Source organism: Pelobates fuscus, chromosome 9, assembly GCF_036172605.1.
Source record: "Pelobates fuscus isolate aPelFus1 chromosome 9, aPelFus1.pri, whole genome shotgun sequence".
NCBI lineage: Eukaryota > Metazoa > Chordata > Amphibia > Anura > Pelobatidae > Pelobates > Pelobates fuscus.
Window position 1 is genome coordinate 19,112,430 of NC_086325.1, and position 22,418 is coordinate 19,134,847.

General features: G+C 44.3%; 2 protein-coding genes across 2 annotated transcripts in view; one reads left to right on the forward strand and one right to left on the reverse strand.

Moving 5' to 3' along the window:
• LOC134572450 (sperm acrosome membrane-associated protein 4-like) overlaps positions 1-22,418 on the forward strand; it is a 715,452-nt gene that overhangs the window by 272,115 nt on the left and 420,919 nt on the right. The gene's annotated exons all lie outside the window — the stretch shown is intronic.
• On the reverse strand, positions 3,228-5,719 carry LOC134572448 (oocyte zinc finger protein XlCOF6-like). The gene has a single exon (XM_063431426.1). It carries the CDS (start codon positions 5,715-5,717, stop codon positions 3,228-3,230), a length of 2,490 nt encoding a protein of 829 aa, XP_063287496.1. The 5' UTR covers positions 5,718-5,719.

Consider the following 22,418-nt stretch of genomic DNA (forward strand, 5'->3'; position numbering starts at 1 on the left):
TGGAACTGTTTTGGGCAGGAAAATGTGCTTGCGGTCGGTCATAAAGGGACCTCCAGCTAACTTTTGATCCACTGGGGGGATTTGGCTGATCTTTGGAAGGGTGTATGTTTAAAGTGTGCTGATTCCAAATATGTGGTTTTTGGGAAGATTGGATGTACGGTTTTAAAGTTATAGCACATGTATAAAAACTGTATTTTCCCTGGCTGTAATAATTATGTTAACTGGTTATCTGAGGGGAGGGAACTTGTGGGTTGTACCGTTATGCTATTGGCTGTTTAACCCCGCCCCTGTGGGCGGTCTTTTATGTGTAAGATGGAAATAAAAGCAGACTGGGTGTGCTAGCACCTCAGATCATCTTGTACCTTCATGAAGTTTCGGCTCATGTTTGGGGGGATTGGAGAACTACACTCTGGGGATTGCTATAATCACTATACTCCCCAGGGTATAATCGCTGAGCTCTGCTAAGAGCTTGTTCCTGTTCCTGCTCTCTGGAATTCGGAGAGGTCCATCTACGGGAAGCTAGACCCTGGTCTTGGGTCCAGAGTGGGTAGCGTGGCGAGTCCCCAACCAAGCTGCGGCGGTTCGTGGAGTCTACAGTGGTTATGGTGTCTGGTGGAGTGCTTGGAGACCTCGGAAAGCACTAGGAGCATCCGTCAGCGGAGGGTACCCGGTCGGGGTGCCAGCGGTTCCGTTACAGTTGCATAGCAACCACGTTACTCATGTGACACGTCACACGCACGATCCCACGTGGTGCTTCTCACTTCCGGGTTCTTCAGTCTGTCGGCTGTCCGATCATTCTATTGGTAAGCATTTCATACATTTTTGTATATATTGATATTATTTCACATTTGTCACTGTGATCTTGATAAAGACCCAGGAGGGTCGAAACGTTGATTTCTGTTAACCACAGTTCATGTATTCTTTTGGAATGCAGTACATATTTTAGTTTCACTCTAATGAAGACCTAGTGTGCTCCCTTCATTGCTTTATTTATATATATATATATATATATATATATATATATATATGTATATATATATATATATATATATATATATATATATATATATACAGTGGGACCTCGGTTTACGAATTTAATGCGTTCTCTGGGATGTTTCGTATTGCGAAAAATTCGTAAACCGAAACACGGTTTCCCATAGGAATGCATTGAAAACCAATTAATTCGTTCCGGAGGTGAGAAAAAAGTCAAATAAAGTATTTTATCTGTTCAAAACTCTTTATAAAGTGCACTTTAAAGGCATAAATACTGTACAGGGACATAATTAATCAAGCAATAACATTTCAAACATCCAACTTTATGTTTTAAAACATCACACATCAACACACAGTAAAAGGCATGCAAACAACTAAGCTCAGCTCCCTACCTTTCCACTTCTTGAGATGCACCAAAAAGGCTCCAAAACCTGCTGCAAATGGCTCCAAAAGGCTCCACAACTTGCTGCAAATGGCTCCACAACTTGCTGCAAGTGGCTTCAAAAGCCTCCACAACTTGCTGAAAATGGCTCCAAAAGGCTCCACAAGGCTCCACAGCTTGCTGCAAATGGCTCCAAAACCTCTCCAACACCTCCACACTACACACTCACGTGCTACCCACACTTCAGTATGCAGGGGGCGGAGCTATAAACTGGGACACTTGTTTCGTATTGTGAAAAAAATACGTAAACCGAGGCATTTTTTTTAATGAATTTTTATACGTAAACCGAATTTTTCGTTTACCGAGGCATTTGTTAACCGAGGTTCCACTGTATATATATATATACACACATACATATATACACATACACACACATATATATATATATATATATATATATATATATATATATATATACACACATACATATATATATACACACACACATATATACACATATATATATATATATATACACACAAAAATATATACACATACACACATACATATACCTATACACATACAAACATACCCATATATATATATATATATACACACACACACATATACATACAGAATTATTAGGCAAGTTGTATTTTTGAGGATTAATTTTATTATTGAACAACAACCATGTTTTCAATGAACCCAAAAAACTCATTAATATCAAAGCTGAATATTTTTGGAAGTTGTTTTTAGTTTTAGCTATTTTAGGGGGATATCTGTGTGTGCAGGTGACTATTACTGTGCATAATTATTAGGCAACTTAACAAAAAACAAATATATACCCATTTCAATTATTTATTTTTACCAGTGAAACCAATATAACATCTCAACATTCACAAATATACATTTCTGACATTCAAAAACAAAACAAAAACAAATCAGTGACCAATATAGCCACCTTTCTTTGCAAGGACACTCAGAAGCCTGCCATCCATGGATTATATACAATCCATGGATTGTATATAAATACAAAACCAAGAGGGCTGCACTCACCTGAACATGCATACATTATAGGGTGCTGCTGGGACCAAAATATACAAAAAACAGAATCCAGGGCACTCGCTTATTCACTAAAACATGATTTCAAATCTTAGAGATTGTAATAGTTTTATTTAAAAACACCTCACCTAGGCAAAAAATGATGAGGGTTTAGTTACATTATATGATCATACATTGCATATATATATAAGAAAAAAGCCTTGCACTCCTACTTACAACACATTCAACCCGGTGCTCTCTTACACTAAATATGCAGGACAAAAAAATCAGCACTCCCAGGATTTCATAATATCAAATTTATTTTACTCCACAATATATTTTCGAGTAAAAGAAATTTGATATTATGAAATCATGGGAGTGCTAATTTTTTTGTTATATATATATATATTTATTTAAATGTTTAATTTGTTGCAAAATTATCAGCATTATGCAAATGTACACATTTCCATTCAGTAAACAGTGGGTGCTGCAGTTATGACCAAACCAATACATTTGTGCATTGTACATTCATAGTTATTTTTATAGTGTCAGCATCACAAAGAATTTGCTATAATATGAGATGCTGGAAGTTAAACAAACTTTGAACTGTGATTTTAGAATGTCTTACATTTACAATGACAGAACATGAGAACAGTTAATATCCTGTGTGACGATTTTAATGACAAATAGTTTTTTGTTTCCATAATGACTAAAACATTTTCAACATTCAGAACATGAAAAGGGTTTCTCTCGTGTATGAGTTCACTGATGCTGAACAAGATTATATTTAGCTAAAAAACATTTCCCACATTCAAGAACATGAGAAAGGTTTCTCTCCTGTGTGAGTTCTCTGATGCTGAACAAGACGTGATTTAGTGGAAAAACATTTTCCACATTCAGAACATGAGAAACGTTTCTCTCCCGTGTGAGTTCTCTGATGCTGAACAAGATCTGATTTAGTGGAAAAACATTTCCCACATTCAGAACATGAGAAAGGTTTCTCTCCTGTGTGAGTTCTCTGATGTTGAACAAGATTTGATTTAGTGGAAAAACATTTTCCACATTCAGAACATGAGAAAGGTTTCTCTCCTGTGTGAGTTCTCTGATGTTGAACAAGATTTGATTTAGTGGAAAAACATTTTCCACATTCAGAACATGAGAAAGGTTTCACTCCTGTGTGAGTTCTCTGATGCCGGACAAGATGTGATTTAGTGTAAAAACATTTTCCACATTCAGAACATGAGAAAGGTTTCTCTCCTGTGTGAGTTCTCTGATGCCGGACAAGATATGATTTAGTGTAAAAACATTTTCCACATTCAAAACATGAGAAAGGTTTCTCTCCTGTGTGAGTTCTCTGATGGTGAACAAGTTCTGATTCAGTGGATACACATTTCCCACATTCAGAACATGAAAAAGGTTTCTCTCCTGTGTGAGTTCTCTGATGCTGAACAAACTTTGATTTAGTGGATACACATTTCCCACATTCAGAACATGAAAAAGGTTTCTCTCCTGTATGAGTTCTCTGATGCTGAACAAGATTTGATTTAGTGGAAAAACATTTAGCACATTCAGAACATGAGAAAGGTTTCTCTCCTGTGTGAGTTCTCTGATGCCGGACAAGATATGATTTAGTGTAAAAACATTTTTCACATTCAGAACATGAGAAAGGTTTCTCTCCGGTGTGAGATCTCTGATGCTTAACAAGACATGATTTAGTGGAAAAACATTTCCCACATTCAGAACATGAGAACGGTTTCTCTCCCATGTGAATTCTCTGATGCTGGACAAGATGTGATTTAGTAGATAAACATTTCCCACATTCAGAACATGAAAAAGGTTTCTCTCCTGTGTGAGTTCTCTGATGCTGAACAAGCTCTGATTTAGTGGAAAAACATTTCCCACATTCAGAACATGAGACAAGTTTCTCACCTGTATGAGTTCTCTGATGCTTAACAAGATAATATTTAGTTAAAAAACATTTCCCACATTCAGAACATAAGAAAGGTTTCTCTCCTGTATGAGTTCTCTGATGCTGAACAAGATTTGATTTAGTGGAAAAACATTTTCCACATTCAGAACATGAGAAAGGTTTCTCTCCTGTGTGAGTTCTCTGATGCCAAACAAGACGTGATTTAGTGGATAAACATTTTCCACATTCAGAACATGAGAAAGGTTTCTCTCCCGTGTGAGTTCTCTGATGCTGAACAAGCTCTGATTTAGTGGAAAAACATTTCCCACATTCAGAACATGAGACAAGTTTCTCACCTGTATGAGTTCTCTGATGCTTAACAAGATAATATTTAGTTAAAAAACATTTCCCACATTCAGAACATAAGAAAGGTTTCTCTCCTGTATGAGTTCTCTGATGCTGAACAAGATTTGATTTAGTGGAAAAACATTTTCCACATTCAGAACATGAGAAAGGTTTCTCTCCTGTGTGAGTTCTCTGATGCTTAACAAGACGTGATTTAGTGAAAAAACATTTTCCACATTCAGAACATGAAGACCATTTCTCTCCCGTGTGAGTTCTCTGATGCTGAACAAGCTTTGATTTAGTGGAAAAACATTTCCCACATTCAGAACATGAGAAAGGTTTCTCTCCTGTGTGAGTTCTCTGATGCCGGACAAGATATGATTTAGTGTAAAAACATTTTCCACACTCAGAACATGAGAAAGGTTTCTCTCCCGTATGAGTTCTCTGATGCAGAACAAGCTCTGATTTAGTGGAAAAACATTTCCCACATTCAGAACATGAGAAAGGTTTCTCTCCTGTGTGAGTTCTTTGATGCATAACAAGACGTGATTTAGTGAAAAAACATTTTCCACATTCAGAACATGGAGACCATTTCTCTCCTGTGTGAGTTCTCTGATGCTGAACAAGATTTGATTTAATGGAAAAACATTTTCCACATTCAGAACATGAAAAAGGTTTCTCTCCCGTGTGAGTTCTCTGATGCTGAACAAGATAATATTTAGTTAAAAAACATTTCCCACATTCAGAACATGAGAACGGTTTCTCTCCTGTGTGAGTTCTCTGATGCTGAACAAGACGTGATTTAGTGGAAAAACATTTTCCACATTCAGAACATGAGAAAGGTTTCTCTCTCGTGTGAGTTCTCTGATGCTGAACAAGAAGTGATTTAGCGGATAAACATTTTCCACATTCAGAACATGAGAAAGGATTCTCTCCCGTGTGAGATCTCTGATGTGTAACAAGAACTGAGTGAAAGCGAAAGCATTTTTCACATACAGAACACAAGAATGGTTTTGGGTTCATGTTTACCATCTCCTTTAAGAACATATAGGATTGCTTGATTTTTGAGAGTTGGAATCCTTGTTCATAATAAAAAAATCTTCATAGTTTGCTTAGTGTTTCTGTTCTACTCAAGTCCTTCAGAGTAACATCTGCTAACACACATCTGAAAGAAATGTACTGGTAGTTATAAAACATCTATATAAATTACCATACTTAGACTGTGCTTTAAATCACAGATGAATAGGACAGGGGAAGAAAAGATAAGAAAAGAGGAATACTGATATATATTAGCTTAAAATATCAGAAAGGATATATAACGGGTTGACTTATAAAGAAAGTGAAATATGTATTGGACTTTGTTTTCTCCATGTTTTCTTTAGATGTGGGTCAAATGTCTCTTTTGTAATTGCAATGTATAATACAGCAAGCTCTGGGTGTAAGCATTAAGCCACTAAGGCGGTTTTACTTGTTTCTGCCTGGGGAGATGGGAGGGGGGAACTGGAGTTTCCTTTGGAAACTGGGACTTTTTGAGGGAGAGGATGGGAGTGGGATATAGTAGGGGATTTAAGTTCAATGAATTTGTATAGTTCAACAGGGTATTTATACAGGAGAGGGAGGGACTGTTGTTGATCAGGGATCAGCAAATGGCTCAAAACGCTCAAAAAGAATTTCTACAACTTTGATATTAGAGTAACTATTGTAAATTCTCGTGGTATTAATACACCTCAAAAAAGAGGAATAGCATTTGATTTTCTTCAAAAGGAACAGATCCATATCTGTGCATTATAGGAAATGCACTGGAAGAAGAGAGACACTACAAGAATAAAATCAAAGTTCTACCCACATGTTTATTCCTCATCGCTGAGAGATATAAAAGGGGAGTGGCATTTATTTTCTCAAGTAATATTTTGGTTAATACTTTACATCAGGAAAGTGATTGACAAGGTAGATATTTGCTATTAATTTGCGAGATAAATAATACAATATATACACTTGCTAATTTGTAGGCACCTAATCACTCGCCATTACATTTATTAAAAAAAAGTAGTAAATAAAGTGGAGAGGATTAATCAAGGGGATATTACATTGCAGGCAACTAGAATTATTTAATGGACCCAGATATAGATAGAAACTCCATAGAAGGGAGAGGCATTGAGAGAATAAATTATTATATATTGAACAAAAAGGAACACGTGGAATATTTAAAAGAGATTTAAAGAAAATAATAATAAAAAAGGTTACATTTTCTATAGTTTGGTGCGCTTATAAAAGTGTCATACGTGGACAATAGTGATGTCGCGAACATAAAATTTTCCGTGCGAACCGCCATAGCCTCCAATAGGCAGGCGAATTTTAAAACCCACAGGGACTCTTTCTAACCACAATAGTGGTTGAAGGGGGGGGGAGGAGACCTACTCTCCTTCCCCCCCCCCTGGCCCCCACCCCTGGGCGGCGGGTGGGGGCCATAAAGATAATGAGGGGGGACCTACTGTCCTCCCCCTCTCCGGCCCCCACCCCTGTGCGGCGGGTGGGGGCCCTAAAATTAACAATAAGGGGGGACCTATTGTCCCCCCCCGGCCCCCACCCCTGAGCGGTGGGTGGGGGCCCTAAAAATAACAATAAGGGGGGACCTATTGTTCCCCCCCGGCCCCCACCCCTAAGCGGTGGGTGGGGGCCCTAAAATTAACAATATGGGGGGACCTATTGTCCCCCCCGGCCCCCACCCCTGAGCGGTGGGTGGGGGCCCTAAAATAACAATAAGGGGGGGACCTATTGTCCCCCCCCCGCCCCCACCCCTGAGTGGTGGGTGGGGGCCCTAAAATTAACAATAGGGGGGGACCTATTGTCCCCCCCGGCCCCCACCCATGAGCGGTGGGTGGGGGCCCTAATGATAATGAGGGGGGGACCTACTGTCCTCCCCCCCCGGCCCCCACCCCTGAGCGGTGGGTGGGGGCCCTAAAATGAACAATAAGGGGGGTAAGGGGGGACCTATTGTCCCCCCCGGCCCCCACCCCTGAGCGGTGGGTGGGGGCCCTAAAATGACCAATAAGGGGGGGACCTATTGTCCCCCCCCCGCCCCCACCCCTGAGTGGTGGGTGGGGGCCCTAAAATTAACAATAAGGGGGGACCTATTGTCCCCCCCGGCCCCCAACCATGAGCGGTGGGTGGGGGCCCTAATGATAATGGGGGGGGGCCTACTGTCCTCCCCCACCCCTGAGCGGTGGGTGGGGGCCCTAAAATGAACAATAAGGGGGGTAAGGGGGGACCTTTTGTCCCCCCCGGCCCCCACCCCTGAGGGGTAGGTGGGGGCCCTAAAATGACCAATAAGGGGGGGAACTATTGTCCCCCCTGGCACCCACCCATGAGCGGTGGGTGGGGGCCCTAATGATAATGAGGGGGGGCCTACCGTTCCCCCCCCCGGCCCCCACCCCTGGGCGGCGGGTGGGGGCCATAATGATAATGAGGAGGGGGGACCTACTGTCCCCCCCCCCCCCGGCTTCAACCCCTGGGCGGCGGGTGGGGGCCATAAAGATAATGAGGGGGGGGACCTACTGTCCTCCCCCTCTCCGGCCCCCACCCCTGTGCGGTGGGTGGGGGCCCTAAAATTAACAATAAGGGGGGACCAATTGTCCCCCCCAGCCCCCACCCCTGAGCGGTGGGTGGGGGTCCTAAAATCAACAATAAGGGGGGGACCTATTGCCCCCCCCGGCCCCCACCCCTGAGTGGTGGGTGCGGGCCCTAAAATAACAATAAGCGGGGACCTATTGCCCCCCCCAGCCCCAACCCCTGAGCAGTGGGTGGGGGCCCTAATGATAATGAGGGGGGGGACCTACTGTCCTCCCCCAACCCTGAGCGGTGGGTGGGGGCCCTAAAATGAACAATAAGGGGGGTAAGGGGGGACCTTTTGTCCCCCACGGCCCCCACCCCTGAGGGGTGGGTGGGGGCCCTAATGATAATGAGGGGGGGGCTACCGTTCCCCCCCCCGGCCCCCACCCCTGGGCGGCGGGTGGGGGCCATAAAGATAATGGGGGGGGACCTACTGTCCTCCCCCTCTCCGGCCCCCACCCCTGGGCGGCGGGTGGGGGCCATAATGATAATGAGGAGGGGGGACCTACTGTCCTCCCCCCCGGCTTCAACCCCTGGGCGGGGGGTGGGGGCCATAAAGATAATGAGGGGGGGACCTACTGTCCTCCCCCTCTCCGGCCCCCACCCCTGTGCGGTGGGTGGGGGCCCTAAAATTAACAATAAGGGGGGACCTATTGTACCCCCACAGCCTCCACCCCTGAGTGGTGGGTGGGGGCCCTAAAATCAACAATAAGGGGGGGACCAATTGTCCCCCCCAGCCCCCACCCATGAGCGGTGGGTGGGGGCCCTAATGATAATGAGGGGGGGGACCTAATGTCCTCCCCCACCCCTGAGCGGTGGGTGGGGGCCCTAAAATGAACAATAAGGGGGGTAAGGGGGGACCTTTTGTCCCCCCCGGCCCCCACCCCTGAGGGGTGGGTGGGGGCCCTAAAATGACCAATAAGGGGGGGACCTATTGTCCCCCCTGGCACCCACCCATGAGCGGTGGGTGGGGGCCCTAATGATAATGAGGGGGGGGCCTACCGTTCCCCCCCCGCGCCCACCCCTGGGCGGCGGGTGGGGGCCATAATGATAATGAGGAGGGGGGACCTACTGTCCTCCCCCCCGGCTTCAACCCCTGGGCGGCGGGTGGGGGCCATAAAGATAATGAGGGGGGGGACCTACTGTCCTCCCCCTCTCCGGCCCCCACCCCTGTGCGGTGGGTGGGGGCCCTAAAATTAACAATAAGGGGGGACCTATTGTCCCCCCACAGCCTCCACCCCTGAGCGGTGGGTGGGGGCCCTAAAATAACAATAAGCGGGGACCTATTGTCCCCCCCCGCCCCAACCCCTGAGCGGTGGGTCGGGGCCCTAAAATGAACAATAAGGGGGGGACCTATTGTCCCCCCGGCCCCCACCCATGAGCGGTGGGTGGGGGCCCTAATGATAATGAGGGGGGGGACCTACTGTCCTCCCCCCCAGGCCCCCACCCCTGAGCGGTGGGTGGGGGCCCTAAAATGAACAATAAGGGGGGTACCTATTGCCCCCCCCCGGCCCCCACCCCTGAGCGGTGGGTGGGGGCCCTAAAATAACAATAAGCGGGGACCTATTGTCCCCCCCCGCCCCAACCCCTGAGCGGTGGGTCGGGGCCCTAAAATGAACAATAAGGGGGGGACCTATTGTCCCCCCGGCCCCCACCCATGAGCGGTGGGTGGGGGCCCTAATGATAATGAGGGGGGGGGACCTACTGTCCTCCCCCCCAGGCCCCCACCCCTGAGCGGTGGGTGGGGGCCCTAAAATGACCAATAAGGGGGGGACCTATTGTCCTCCCTGTCCCCCACCCATGAGCGGTGGGTGGGGGCCCTAATGATAATGAGGGGGGGGCTACTGTCCTCCCCCCCGGCCCCCACCCCTGGGCGGCGGGTGGGGGCCATAAAGATAATGAGGGGGGGACCTACTGTCCTCCCCCTCTCCGGCCCCCACCCCTGGGCGGCGGGTGGGGGCCATAATGATAATGAGGAGGGGGGACCTACTGTCCTCCCCACCCGGCTTCCACCCCTGAGCGGCGGGTGGGGGCCATAGAGATAATGAGGGGGGGACCTACTGTCCTCCCCCTCTCCGGCCCCCACCCCTGTGCGGCGGGTGTGGGCCCTAAAATTAACAATAAGGGGGGAACCTATTGTCCCCCCACAGCCTCCACCCCTGAGCGGTGGGTGGGGGCCCTAAAAATAACAATAAGGGGGGACCTATTGTCCCCCCCGGCCCCCACCCCTGAGCGGTGGGTGGGGGCCCTAAAATTAACAATTAGGGGGGGACCTATTGTCCCCCGAGGCCCCCACCCCTGAGCGGTGGGTGGGGGCCCTAATAGTAATGAGGGGGAGGGACCTACTGTCCTCCCCCCCAGCCCCCACCCCTGGGCGGCGGGTGGAGGCCATATTGATAATGAGGAGGGGGGGACCTACTGTCCTCCCCCCCCCCGGCCCTCACCCCTGGGTGGCGGGTGGGGGCCATAATGATAATGAGGAGGGGGGACCTACTGTCCTCCCACTCTCCGGCCCCCACCCCTGAGCGGTGGGTGGGGGCCCTAAAATTAACAATTAGGGGGGACCTATTGTCCCACCCCGGCCCCTACCCCTGAGCGGGGGGGACAGTAGGTCCCCCCCTTATTGTTATTTTTACGGCCCCCACCCAGGCTGCTCACTGTTTAATAGATATGCCCCTACTCGTGGTATTGCGAGTAGGGGCACAATTTACTAATACTAAGTAATTTTTACTTAGTATTAGTAAATTAATAGGGGGCGAACCGAACATCGCATATGCCGCAGCGAGCGCGAACAAGTGATGTTCGCCAGGAACTATTCGCCGGCGAACCGTTCGGGACATCACTATTGGACACCTAATAAAAATAGGGTCCCATAAAAAGAAAATTAAACTGGTTTACCGGAGATATATTTGGAATTGGATTCCCTCAGTCTTCAGAATAAAGAGGCTCCATCTAGAGAAACCACACAAAAAAATTATACAGTGAGAAAAACTTTTAAATGAAGCAGTAATAAAAAGGGTAAATTAAAGGCGTAATAGTAAAAAATACTAGACAATAGTACTACAAGGGTAATAGGCCAGATACATTACTATCGAATCAAATCAAAAAAGGATAAATCAAATAAATATATTTTTAAGATACAATAAAAAAGAGCAAACTCATGATACCTGAAAAAATACGACGAGCATTCGAGGAATATTATAAAACCTTATATAAATTTACCAATGTCTTCCTATAAAAAAGTAAAAAAGACAGTTTCTATTTAACATATTTATAAATTACCTTGCAATATGAAAGCCATTTTTCACTGCCAGGGTATGTTTTTGTATCTCCAATTGAAAAAGCATACTGGCGAAACCTGTTGTGGATATTTTATTGGATATCTTTAATATTGTATTAATAATAGGTATTTTGGGCTTTTTATAATCGAAATGTGCCATTTTACTTTATTTACTACTATTTTTTGCTTTTATTCTCTACTGCCTGGCATCTGACTTTTAACTTTAGTGAATATTACTCCCAAAGAATCCCAGGTGGGGATTATACCACCCACGACTAAACCATAGAGCAGTTTACCTGTTCCTTTCTTTGCTATCCTATTCCTGAGTATTTTATACAGTGAGTTTGACAAATGCCGTTTTCTGCAGACTTTTTCCACAGACTCCTGGAGGAGTGTGTAAGCTGGCCTCCTGCCCACCGACTTTGGTCCAGGTGCCTAATACTATGGGAAACAAATGCTGCCTGAGAGCCAGACTAAGCTCCCCGTAGTTTGTCCTCCGGAGCCCCTCTAAAGTTCACCGGCAAAAGCCCTAATCGTCCTGGAACTGTTTTGGCCATAGGACCATGTGTGCGAAAGTATTGACCTGGATATTACTGTCCAGGTCCGGAAGCAATGCTGGGAAGAGGTTGTGGAGGACATGCAAGTTCTCCAGAGAGAACCCTCCCAACCTCAAAACAGTGACATCGGGATCAATTGGATCTGCGGATACCTTTCTTGGGAAAATAGTCCCTGGAGGAATGGGTGATTAAACTGGAGAGACTGGCACGAAGATAATTGGCAATAGATGATGGCTACCGGGTTTTACGGTGGTATGGGGTCCAGCAGTACCCATGGCTAGCCGATGACGACCCACCAGAGGGTGAGGACTATAATAGTGGGAGGCTTTTCAGGGGGAAGACTGCGTTTGGAAGTACTGCATTGCTCCGATACTGGAGCAACTGTTCAACTCTGCAGTGGTGGGCCATAGAGGCTGGGGATTTAATAGACCTTACAGAGGCAGTAGAGGTGACAGTTCCTCTCCCTAACAGCAGGAGCAACTAGGAGTGGAGACTGTTGGTCTCACTCCCCAGCGGCAGTAGTCGAGACAGCCGGTCCCACTCCCCAGCGATTTTACTATTTCATGATAGACATTGGCATGTTTTTTATGTATATGTATTGCTGTTGGTATAATATCCATAGGACCTATAGTTTTAGGATAGAAAGTATTTGTCTGCACAATATTTTTGTCTGCACAATATTGTAAATACTTTTTGGACACTTAAGCATCACAACAAAAGTCACAGCATGGACCATCAGACCCAATACGTCAGTTTACACATAACTATAAGAACTTTATAACATTCATAGCACTTTATAGGCAAATATTTTGGTTTATATTTTTCCTTACAGTTTTACACCAAGTGGTAAAATTATATAATTTTTTTACAAGCACATTGCACTTTAATTATTAAAGTAATTGATTCTATGTATTTTAAATATACATACACATTATCCACTGCAGTAATACTTTAGACTTGGTTCTTAGTGGATGGTAATTTAACCCCCACCCCCCCCACCCCACCTGCTTTTTGTTTTAAAGGGACACTATAGACACCAGAACAACTACAGCTTACTGAATTTGTTCTTATGAGTAGAATAAGTTCCTTCAGGCTTTTTGCTGTAAACACTGTCTTTTCAGATAGAGATTCATTGATTCAATTCATCTCTATGAGGAGATGCTGATTGGCGAGGGCTGTGTTTGAATTGTGCTGGCTCTGCCCTTGATCTGCCTCCTTGGCAGTCTCAGCAAATCATATGGGGAAGCATTGTGATTGGATCAGGCCACCACTTCTGATGATGTCAGCAGGCGGTGGGCAGGTCAAAGACAAACAGGGCCAGAGCCAGCAGCTGCAGACTTGAATACAAGTAAGATTTTACTATATGTAAGGAGGCAAGAGGGTGTAGGATGGTGGTTTTAACACTATAGAGTCAGAAATACATGTTTGTGTTCCAGACCCTCTAGTGTTCCTTTAAATAATCCATAAGTAAAGAGGATATTAGTGCATCTTCACCTGTGTTTTGATGGATATATGAGATTATTTGAAACACACTTTAAAAATAGTATATATAACTGCTCGACTGGGCCTTAAAATGGATTGCATACAACAGGGAGATCAGCTATATGTATATGAAGGAGTTTGTTCATAACTTTTTTCCCTCTATTTCTAAGTTCACCGTATTCATAGGACTTTATTTTTGTGCTATGTCAACACGGATGTGTGTTGGCAACATGGTGGAGGCAAAGCTAAGTCATTCAGACTCTCCAGGGATGCTCAACACTGTTGAGACTAGTTTGGGACAACGCACACACATCAGGTTGCTATGGCAGCTCTGACGTATGAGGTCATCACGGTGGAGGTGGGACTGGGTTGCACTTGTGCACGAGGACGCTGAACACATCTGAATTCAGTCTGGGGTAAGTGGTAGAGATGTCGTGAACTGCCCGCCGGCGAACAATAGCGTGTTCGCGTTGGGCGAACATATGCGATTTCCGGTCCACCCCCTATACGTCATCATTGAGTAAACTTTGACCCGGAACCTCACAGTCAGCAGACACATTCCAGCCAATCAGCAGTAGACCCTCCCTCCCAGGAAGTGTCTGCTGACTGAGGTTCCGGGTCAAAGTTTACTCAATGATGACGTATAGGGGGCGGACCGGAAATCGCATATGTTCGCCCAACGCGAACACAGTATTGTTCGCCGGCGGACAGTTCGCGAACAGTTCGGCGGGCAGTTCGCGACATGTCTAGTAAGTGGTTTCTAATTATTATTACTATATACATGTGGCACATTTAGGTAAACGGTTTTTTTTCTAGGTCCTGAGGAAAGTCCCACGTTGGAACTGAAACGTTAACCAGCATTTGTTTCATCACACATGTCAAATTTTCCAAGACAAAATAATAGGGGAGATTAATTACAGTTAAAAGTCTGTGAGTGCTACCAATTTTTACTATTGTTGTATACTGCAGCCTGGTTTAACCAGGGGCGTATTTGCCGCGAGGCAAACAAGGCATTTGCCTTGGGCGGCATTTTCCAGGGGGCGGCAAAAAAAGCCGCCCCCAAACGCCCAAGGCAAATGCCTTGTTAGCCTTGCGGCTAACAGACATCCTGGGCTGGTGGCTGCTGGGCTGGTTGCTGGGCGGGCGGGCGGGCGGCTGGCGAGGGAGCACTTCCTCTGAGCTGTCTGCTCAGCTCCCTCGCCGCAGAGTGAGGCTGGGAGCCGGAATATGACGTCACATTCCGGCTCCGCCTCCCAGCCTCACTCTGCGGCGAGGGAGCTGAGCAGACAGCTCAGAGGAAGTGCTCCCTCGCCAGCCGCCCGCCCGCCCAGCAACCAGCCCAGCAGCCCGACCGGCAGCCCCACTAGACCCCAGGGAGAGGGAGAACCCCCCCAGCATTCCCAAAGGTAAGGAGGCTGGGGGGGGTAAATTAAAAAAAAATGAGTTAATGTGAGTGAGTGTGTCTGTTAGTGTGTGTCTGTTAGTGAGTGTGTCTGTTAGTGTGTGTGTGTGTGTGTGTCTGTTAGTGTGTGTGAGTGTGTCTGACTGTGTGTGTCTGTTAGTGTGTGTGAGTGTGTCTGTTAGTGTGTGTGAGTGTGTCTGTTAGTGTGTGTGTGTGTGTCTGTTAGTGTGTGTGAGTGTGTCTGACTGTGTGTGTCTGTTAGTGTGTGTGAGTGTGTCTGTTAGTGTGTGTGAGTGTGTCTGTTAGTGTGTGTGTGTGTGTCTGTTAGTGAGTGTGAGAGTGTGTGTGAGTGTGTCTGACTGTGTGTGTCTGTTAGTGTGTGTGAGTGTGCCTTGCAGCTAACAGACATCCTGGGCTGGTGGCTGCTGGGCTGGTTGCTGGGCGGGCGGGCGGCTGGCGAGGGAGCACTTCCTCTGAGCTGTCTGCTCAGCTCCCTCGCCGCAGAGTGAGGCTGGGAGCCGGAATATGACGTCACATTCCGGCTCCGCCTCCCAGCCTCACTCTGCGGCGAGGGAGCTGAGCAGACAGCTCAGAGGAAGTGCTCCCTCGCCAGCCGCCCGCCCGCCCAGCAACCAGCCCAGCAGCCCGACCGGCAGCCCCACTAGACCCCAGGGAGAGGGAGAACCCCCCCAGCATTCCCAAAGGTAAGGAGGCTGGGGGGGGTAAATTAAAAAAAAATGAGTTAATGTGAGTGAGTGTGTCTGTTAGTGTGTGTCTGTTAGTGAGTGTGTCTGTTAGTGTGTGTGTGTGTGTGTGTGTCTGTTAGTGTGTGTGAGTGTGTCTGACTGTGTGTGTCTGTTAGTGTGTGTGAGTGTGTCTGTTAGTGTGTGTGAGTGTGTCTGTTAGTGTGTGTGTGTGTGTCTGTTAGTGTGTGTGAGTGTGTCTGACTGTGTGTGTCTGTTAGTGTGTGTGAGTGTGTCTGTTAGTGTGTGTGAGTGTGTCTGTTAGTGTGTGTGTGTGTGTGTCTGTTAGTGAGTGTGAGAGTGTGTGTGAGTGTGTCTGACTGTGTGTGTCTGTTAGTGTGTGTGAGTGTGTCTGTTAGTGTGTGTGAGTGTGTCTGTTAGTGTGTGTCTGTTAGTGAGTGTGAGTGTGTCTGTTTGTCTGTTAGAGTGTTTGTGTGTGAGAGTGTGTCTGTTAGAGTGTGTGTGTGTGTGTCTGACTGTGTGTCTGTTAGTGTGTGTATGTCAGTGTGTGTGAGTGTGTCTGTTAGTGAGTGTGTGAGTGTGTCTGTTAGCAGCTAACAGACACACTCACACACTCACTAACAGACACTCACACACACTGACATACACACACTAACAGACACACTCACTAACAGACACACTCACTAACAGACACACTCACTAACAGACACACTCACACTCACTAACAGACACACTCACACACAGACACACTCATACACTCACACACACACACTGACAGATACGCATCCATTAGCTAACAGTTAGCTAATGGATGCGTATCTGTCAGTGTGTATGTATTTAGAAGGCGGGGGAAGGGTTGGGTGGGGGTGGCGGGGGGGGGTGGGGGTGAGGGGGGCGCCTGAGTTTTGTCCTGCCTAGGGCAGCACAAAACCAGGATACACCCCTGGGTTTAACCCCTTAATGACGAGTGTTGGACGAGGTCCGTCACTCAGGGGATTGCCATAAAGGCGAGTGCCGGACCTCATCCCTCACGCATTAAAATTAACTACAGATCACCGCAATTGCTGCGTTAATGGTGCTCTGGTCTGCCTCTAATACAAGATAGTGCTGCCCCAGCACATGTGCTCGCTCTGACAGCCTGTCAGAGCGAGCACATGTGCTTAGTATACTCACCTACCGCCTCCCGGCACTTCCTGGTTCTGTGTGAAGTGCAGGGAGCCGGTACAGTGATGATCCTGCCCCCTGTTAAAAAAAAAAAAAAGTTTATTTAAAATCCCACCCCCCTTTACCCATTTTAATAAAAAAAAAAAACCTTCCCTGCCAATTGATCACTGACTACAGTGATCAATTGGCAGGGATTACATTTTACTGTCATCTGATATTTTTTTTTTTAACCCTCAGGAGTTACATTTATTTGATTAATTAATTTAAATATTTGTAAATTATATATTTAGCTAGCTGGGGTGGGTGGAAGTTAGTGGGGAATTAGGGGATTTGGTGTTAGGCTAACAAGGGGTTAACGTTAAAAAAAGTTGTAAAATAAACTTTAAAAAGTTAAAAATTAAGCTAAAAAAGTTTTAATAACGTTTAAGTAAAAAATACAACCCCCCCCTTTACCCAGTCCAAATAAAAATTAACCCCTTTCCTGCCAGTCGATCACTGCCTACAGTGATCAAAATACAGATCACAGTATTATACTGTGATCTAATTTTTTTTAACCCCTGCGGAGTAACTTTTATTTATTTTTTTACCCCCAGGGGTTCAATTTATTTAATTCATTAAATTTAGATATTTTATAATGATATATTTTGCTAGCTGGGGTGGGTGGGAGTTATAGGAAAATGGGGAATTTACTGTTAGTGCTGCTTACTGCTAGTTAGGGGTTAACGGTAAAAAAAAAAGCTTAGAAAAATGTTAAATCTGTAAAAAAAAAAAGGTTTTAAGAAAGTTTAGGAAAGTTTGAAAAAAATTTATAAGCAAAACAAAAAATTAAAAACTAGTTTTTAAAAGTAAAAAAAGTTTAAAAAAGTAAAAAGAGACATTTAACCCCTTAAGGACACATGACATGTGTGTCATGATTCACTTTTATGCCAGACGTTTGGTCCTTTAGGGGTTAAAAACGCTCATTACCACTACACCTGGAACAAACTAGAGAAAAAATGATCCCAGGCTAAAGTTCAAAATATGCCTTTTGAATTACCCCAGGGTGTATTCTTTAATAAATAGTATGTGTTTGTGGGGAAGTTTCAATAACCAACCATCTAAAATACTCCAAAGTGGAACATGGACACAGCGTAAAACTTTAAAGTTAGAAAAAACTGAATGGCTGCGTCTCAAATGTGCCCCTTCAACATCCACATATACCTGGCAAAGGTACATACGGTGGTATTGCTGTACTCAGACGACATAGCTGAGCAACATATGAAGTATTATACAGTCATAGCACACATAAGGTTTGCAAAATATACCGTGCAAACTCACTTTGTGTGTCAAAAAGGCAAAAAAAACGCTTATCACCACTACACTTGGTACAAGCTAGCGGAAAAATGATACCACGCTAAGGCTCAAAATATGCCTTTTGAAATACCCTGGGATGTCTTCTTTAAGAAATGGTATGGCTTAATGGGTTATTTGGATTATATAGCCTGGTAAAATGCTCTAAAATGGGACATGGGCACAGCGTAAAAATGTAGTTTGAAAAAAACTAGAATGGCTGTGTCCCAAATGTGCACCTTCGAAGTCCACAAATGCGTGGCAAAGGTACATACGGGGGTATTGCTGTACTCAGACGACATAGCTGAGCAACATATGAAGTATTATACAGTGGTAGCACACATAAGGTTTGCAAAATATACCGTGCAAACTCGATTTGTGTGTCAAAAAGGCAGAAAAAAACGCTTATCACCACTACACTTGGTATAAGCTAGCGGAAAAATGATACCACACTAAGGTTCAAAATATGCCTTTTGAAATACCCTGGGGTGTCTACTTTAAGAAATGGTAGGCCTTTGTGGGGTAGTTTGAATTTAAACCCTGCTAAGATGCTTGGAAATTGAACATAGTCCCAGCGTCAAAATTCAAAGTTCGGTAAAAACTGATATGGCTTGGTCTCCTATATGGCACTGTAGCTTCACGAAATAGTGCCAAAGACATTCATTGGGGGTGTCTTGTTACTCCGAATTTGGGGGGTTTGAACTTAGTGGCACATGTGAAATATACAAAATGCCCAGCAAAAATGCACTCCATATGTAAAAAACGCACAAAATTTTTTTACCACATACTTTGGCATATATTGGTGAAAAAATGGGGGCATGTTAAGCCACAATATGCACCTTATGAGATACCCTGGAGTGTCTACTTTTACAAATGGTAGCCTTTTGTGAGTTTTTTTTGAACAGTCAAACTGTTATAATACCCCAAATGGAGGCATAGGCTCATTAAATCCGTCTCTCAAAACTCTACTGTGAATACTGAAAAGGACAGGTCTCCTATATGGCACTGTAACTTCACGAAATAGTGCCAAAGACATACAATGGGGGTGTCATTTTACTCAGCAGATGTAACTAAACACAAAATGAAACTTTGTACAGGAATAGCACACACCAACTTTACAAAATATACATGAGAAGTTCTTTGTTATAAGTTTGTGTGCCAAAAAACAAAAAAAACACACAATTTTACTCCAATATTTAGCAGAGGTTGGCGGTGAAATGGCTGCGTAGAAAGTGTGAAAACAACCTTAGGTAAATAGCCTGTGGTGTCTACTTTATATAAATATATACTTTTGTGGGGCAATTTTGTTTTCTTTTATGGCTATTAAGCTTACAAGACAAACATACCAAATTCTAAAATCGCTCCACATTAAAAGTTTATTTTACTCCTTGTGCTTTGTGACCTGTAACTACCAAAAAAAAAAAAACCCTGAAAATCCCAGACACATTATATATTTTGTAAATCAGAACAACTAAATTAATTTATATTTAATTACGTTCCTTAACCTGCACTAAATATGCACACATTATTATTGCAAAAACTGTAAAAAAAAACAAAAAAACTTTTTTTTTGCATTTTTCTGTATTTTTTTTATAATAAATAAGCATTTATATGTATATGTCTTACATCAAATTAAAGCCCTTTCTGTCCTTTAAAATACGCTATATAATATGTGTCGGTGCAATAAATTGTAAAATGCAAATTGCAGTTGAACGCAAACAGCAAAAAATTTAAAAATGCTGTTGTCATTAAGTGGAAGACAAGCTTCTGAAGCTCTCTCCTTAAGGGGTTAAGCACCCAGCCATTTTAAAATACACACACACACACACACACACACACATTACATCGACATAAACAAGATAAAAATAAAAAGGTATTTAACTTAAAGAATAGCGCTTGACAGCTGCTTCTCAAAGTCTGCTTTTAAGGCAAATATTTTCTAATAAGCACAATTGGGAAAAAAATTGTAATATTATTTGTCTTACTTTTCATTCGATTAGCAATAGTAGTCAGTAACTGATGATAAACATATTGCTCGATTAATAATACTGAATATCGATACACTGATAATAAACACATCACACTATATAATTATGTTTATTATTAGTGTATAGATATTCACCATATTACACTATATAATGATGATGAGTATCTATACACTGAAAATAAAAATATTGCTCTGTATTATACAGAATATCTATACACTAATGCAGGGTTCACCATGGTGACTAGGAAATTTGGCCTGGCACCTTGGATTTGTGAGTCCTTTAAGCAACCATCCCGGCAGACTGGGATGGGAGGTAAACAGGTGGCTCACGGAGAGCGAGGGCGGCCAAGTGTGCGGCTCATGGAGCATGAAGAGCTGAAGAGCTGAATCCAATGCTTCCCCCCTTATGAGAAAGCATTTAGAAAAAACATTAAAAATAAACATTGTCTTTGTCTGAAAAGACAGTGTTTACATTGACAAGCGTGCACGGACTAGCCATAGACTTAAGAACAACTACATTAAGCTGTAGTGGTTCTGGTGACTATAGCGTCCCTTTAAGAATTGTATTTTTGATGTTGAAAAACTTGGCTCTTAAAGGACCACTCTAGGCACCCAGACCACTTCAGCTTAATGAAGTGGTCTGGGTGCCAGGTCTTTCAAGGGTTAACCCATTTTTTCATAAACATAGCAGTTTCAGAGAAACTGCTATGTTTATCAATTAGTTAAGCCTTCCCCCAAATCCTCTAGTGGCTGTCTCATTGACAGCCGCTAGAGGCGCTTGCGTGATTCTCACTGCGAAAATCACAGTGAGAGCACGCAAGCGTCCATAGGAAAGCATTATGAATGCTTTCCTATGTGACCGGCTGAATGCGCGCGCAGCTCTTGCCGCGCGTGCGCATTCAGCCGACGGGGAGGAGAAGAGGAGGATCGGAGGAGAAGAGCTCTCCGCCCACCGCTGGAAAAAGGTAAGTTTTAAACACTTTCCCCTTTCCAGAGCCGGGCAGGAGGGGGTCCCTGAGGGTGGGGGCACCCTCAGGGCACTCTAGTGCCAGGAAAACGAGTATGTTTTCCTGGCACTAGAGTGGTCCTTTAACTTTTTTAGCTGGCTCCTAGATTCCAAGCAAATTTGTCAAGCTCTGCAAGAATGATAAACATGTTGCTCTGTGTAAGGATACCAAGTTCCGGTTATGTATGATGATAGCGGACTTAAAAATACATCAAGCCTATTAATCAGCCAGGATTTGTTGATCACAAGTCACATATTACACATGTTCAATCCCTTTGCTGATATACATGATATAGTCCTGCAAAGCCATTGGTGATTATAGCTAGCCACCCACACATGTTGAAACTTAATTAAGGGTGGAAATAAGGAAAAAACAGGGATGTTTTTTTTAATCTTTTATATTGATTTTCAAGCTACACAGACATACACATATACATATAAATGGAGACCGTATCCAATATAACCCAATTGGCAAAATACAATATAATAATAAAACAAAGAAAATGACAAAAAGTAAATGCATTGTTTCAGAGAAGAGCACTTCTCCCCAAGGATTGCATACGCACATGCATACAAAAATATAGAGAATGAATAAATGAAATGTGAGAAACTAAAGAAGGAGGTTAGTACACAAATAAATAATTAATATACAATCCTACTTCTTCGTTCACAAGTGTAGAAGAATATATAGATGGCCTAAAAATACATATATATCTCCTATCAAACTGGTACAAAAAGAGAAGAGCTACCACCCGAGTGTAGCGGAGAGATAGTATAATCCACAAGGTCTCCGCTGGTAGACAGGAAAAGCAGGTATTAATCCACATAGATAGGTACAGCATACAATAATCCCGGGAGCGTGTAGAAATCCTTCCCTCCCAAGAACTAGACGAAACATAGGCTGGGAGTCAACTGAGGTCTTTATTCACAGGTCACAGTATTTATGGGATTCACCATGCAAGGGGTTTCCATAATGACATAGCAGGGGCATCCCCCACATTTCTCCCATCAGGCATTGCATTTCTCCCATCAGGCACTGCTGGACGAGAGGGATACTTCCACTGAAATATACAGTTAAGTGGATTATCCCCTCGTGCAGCAGAACCGACAATTTACATTTAAAATCCATAACTCGGGCAATATTCGGTACATTTACACGAATGGACGTTCGGTAGATAGCTGGGGTCTGAGCGCACCTTTCGTGAAAGTACCGCTCAGATCCCAGCTT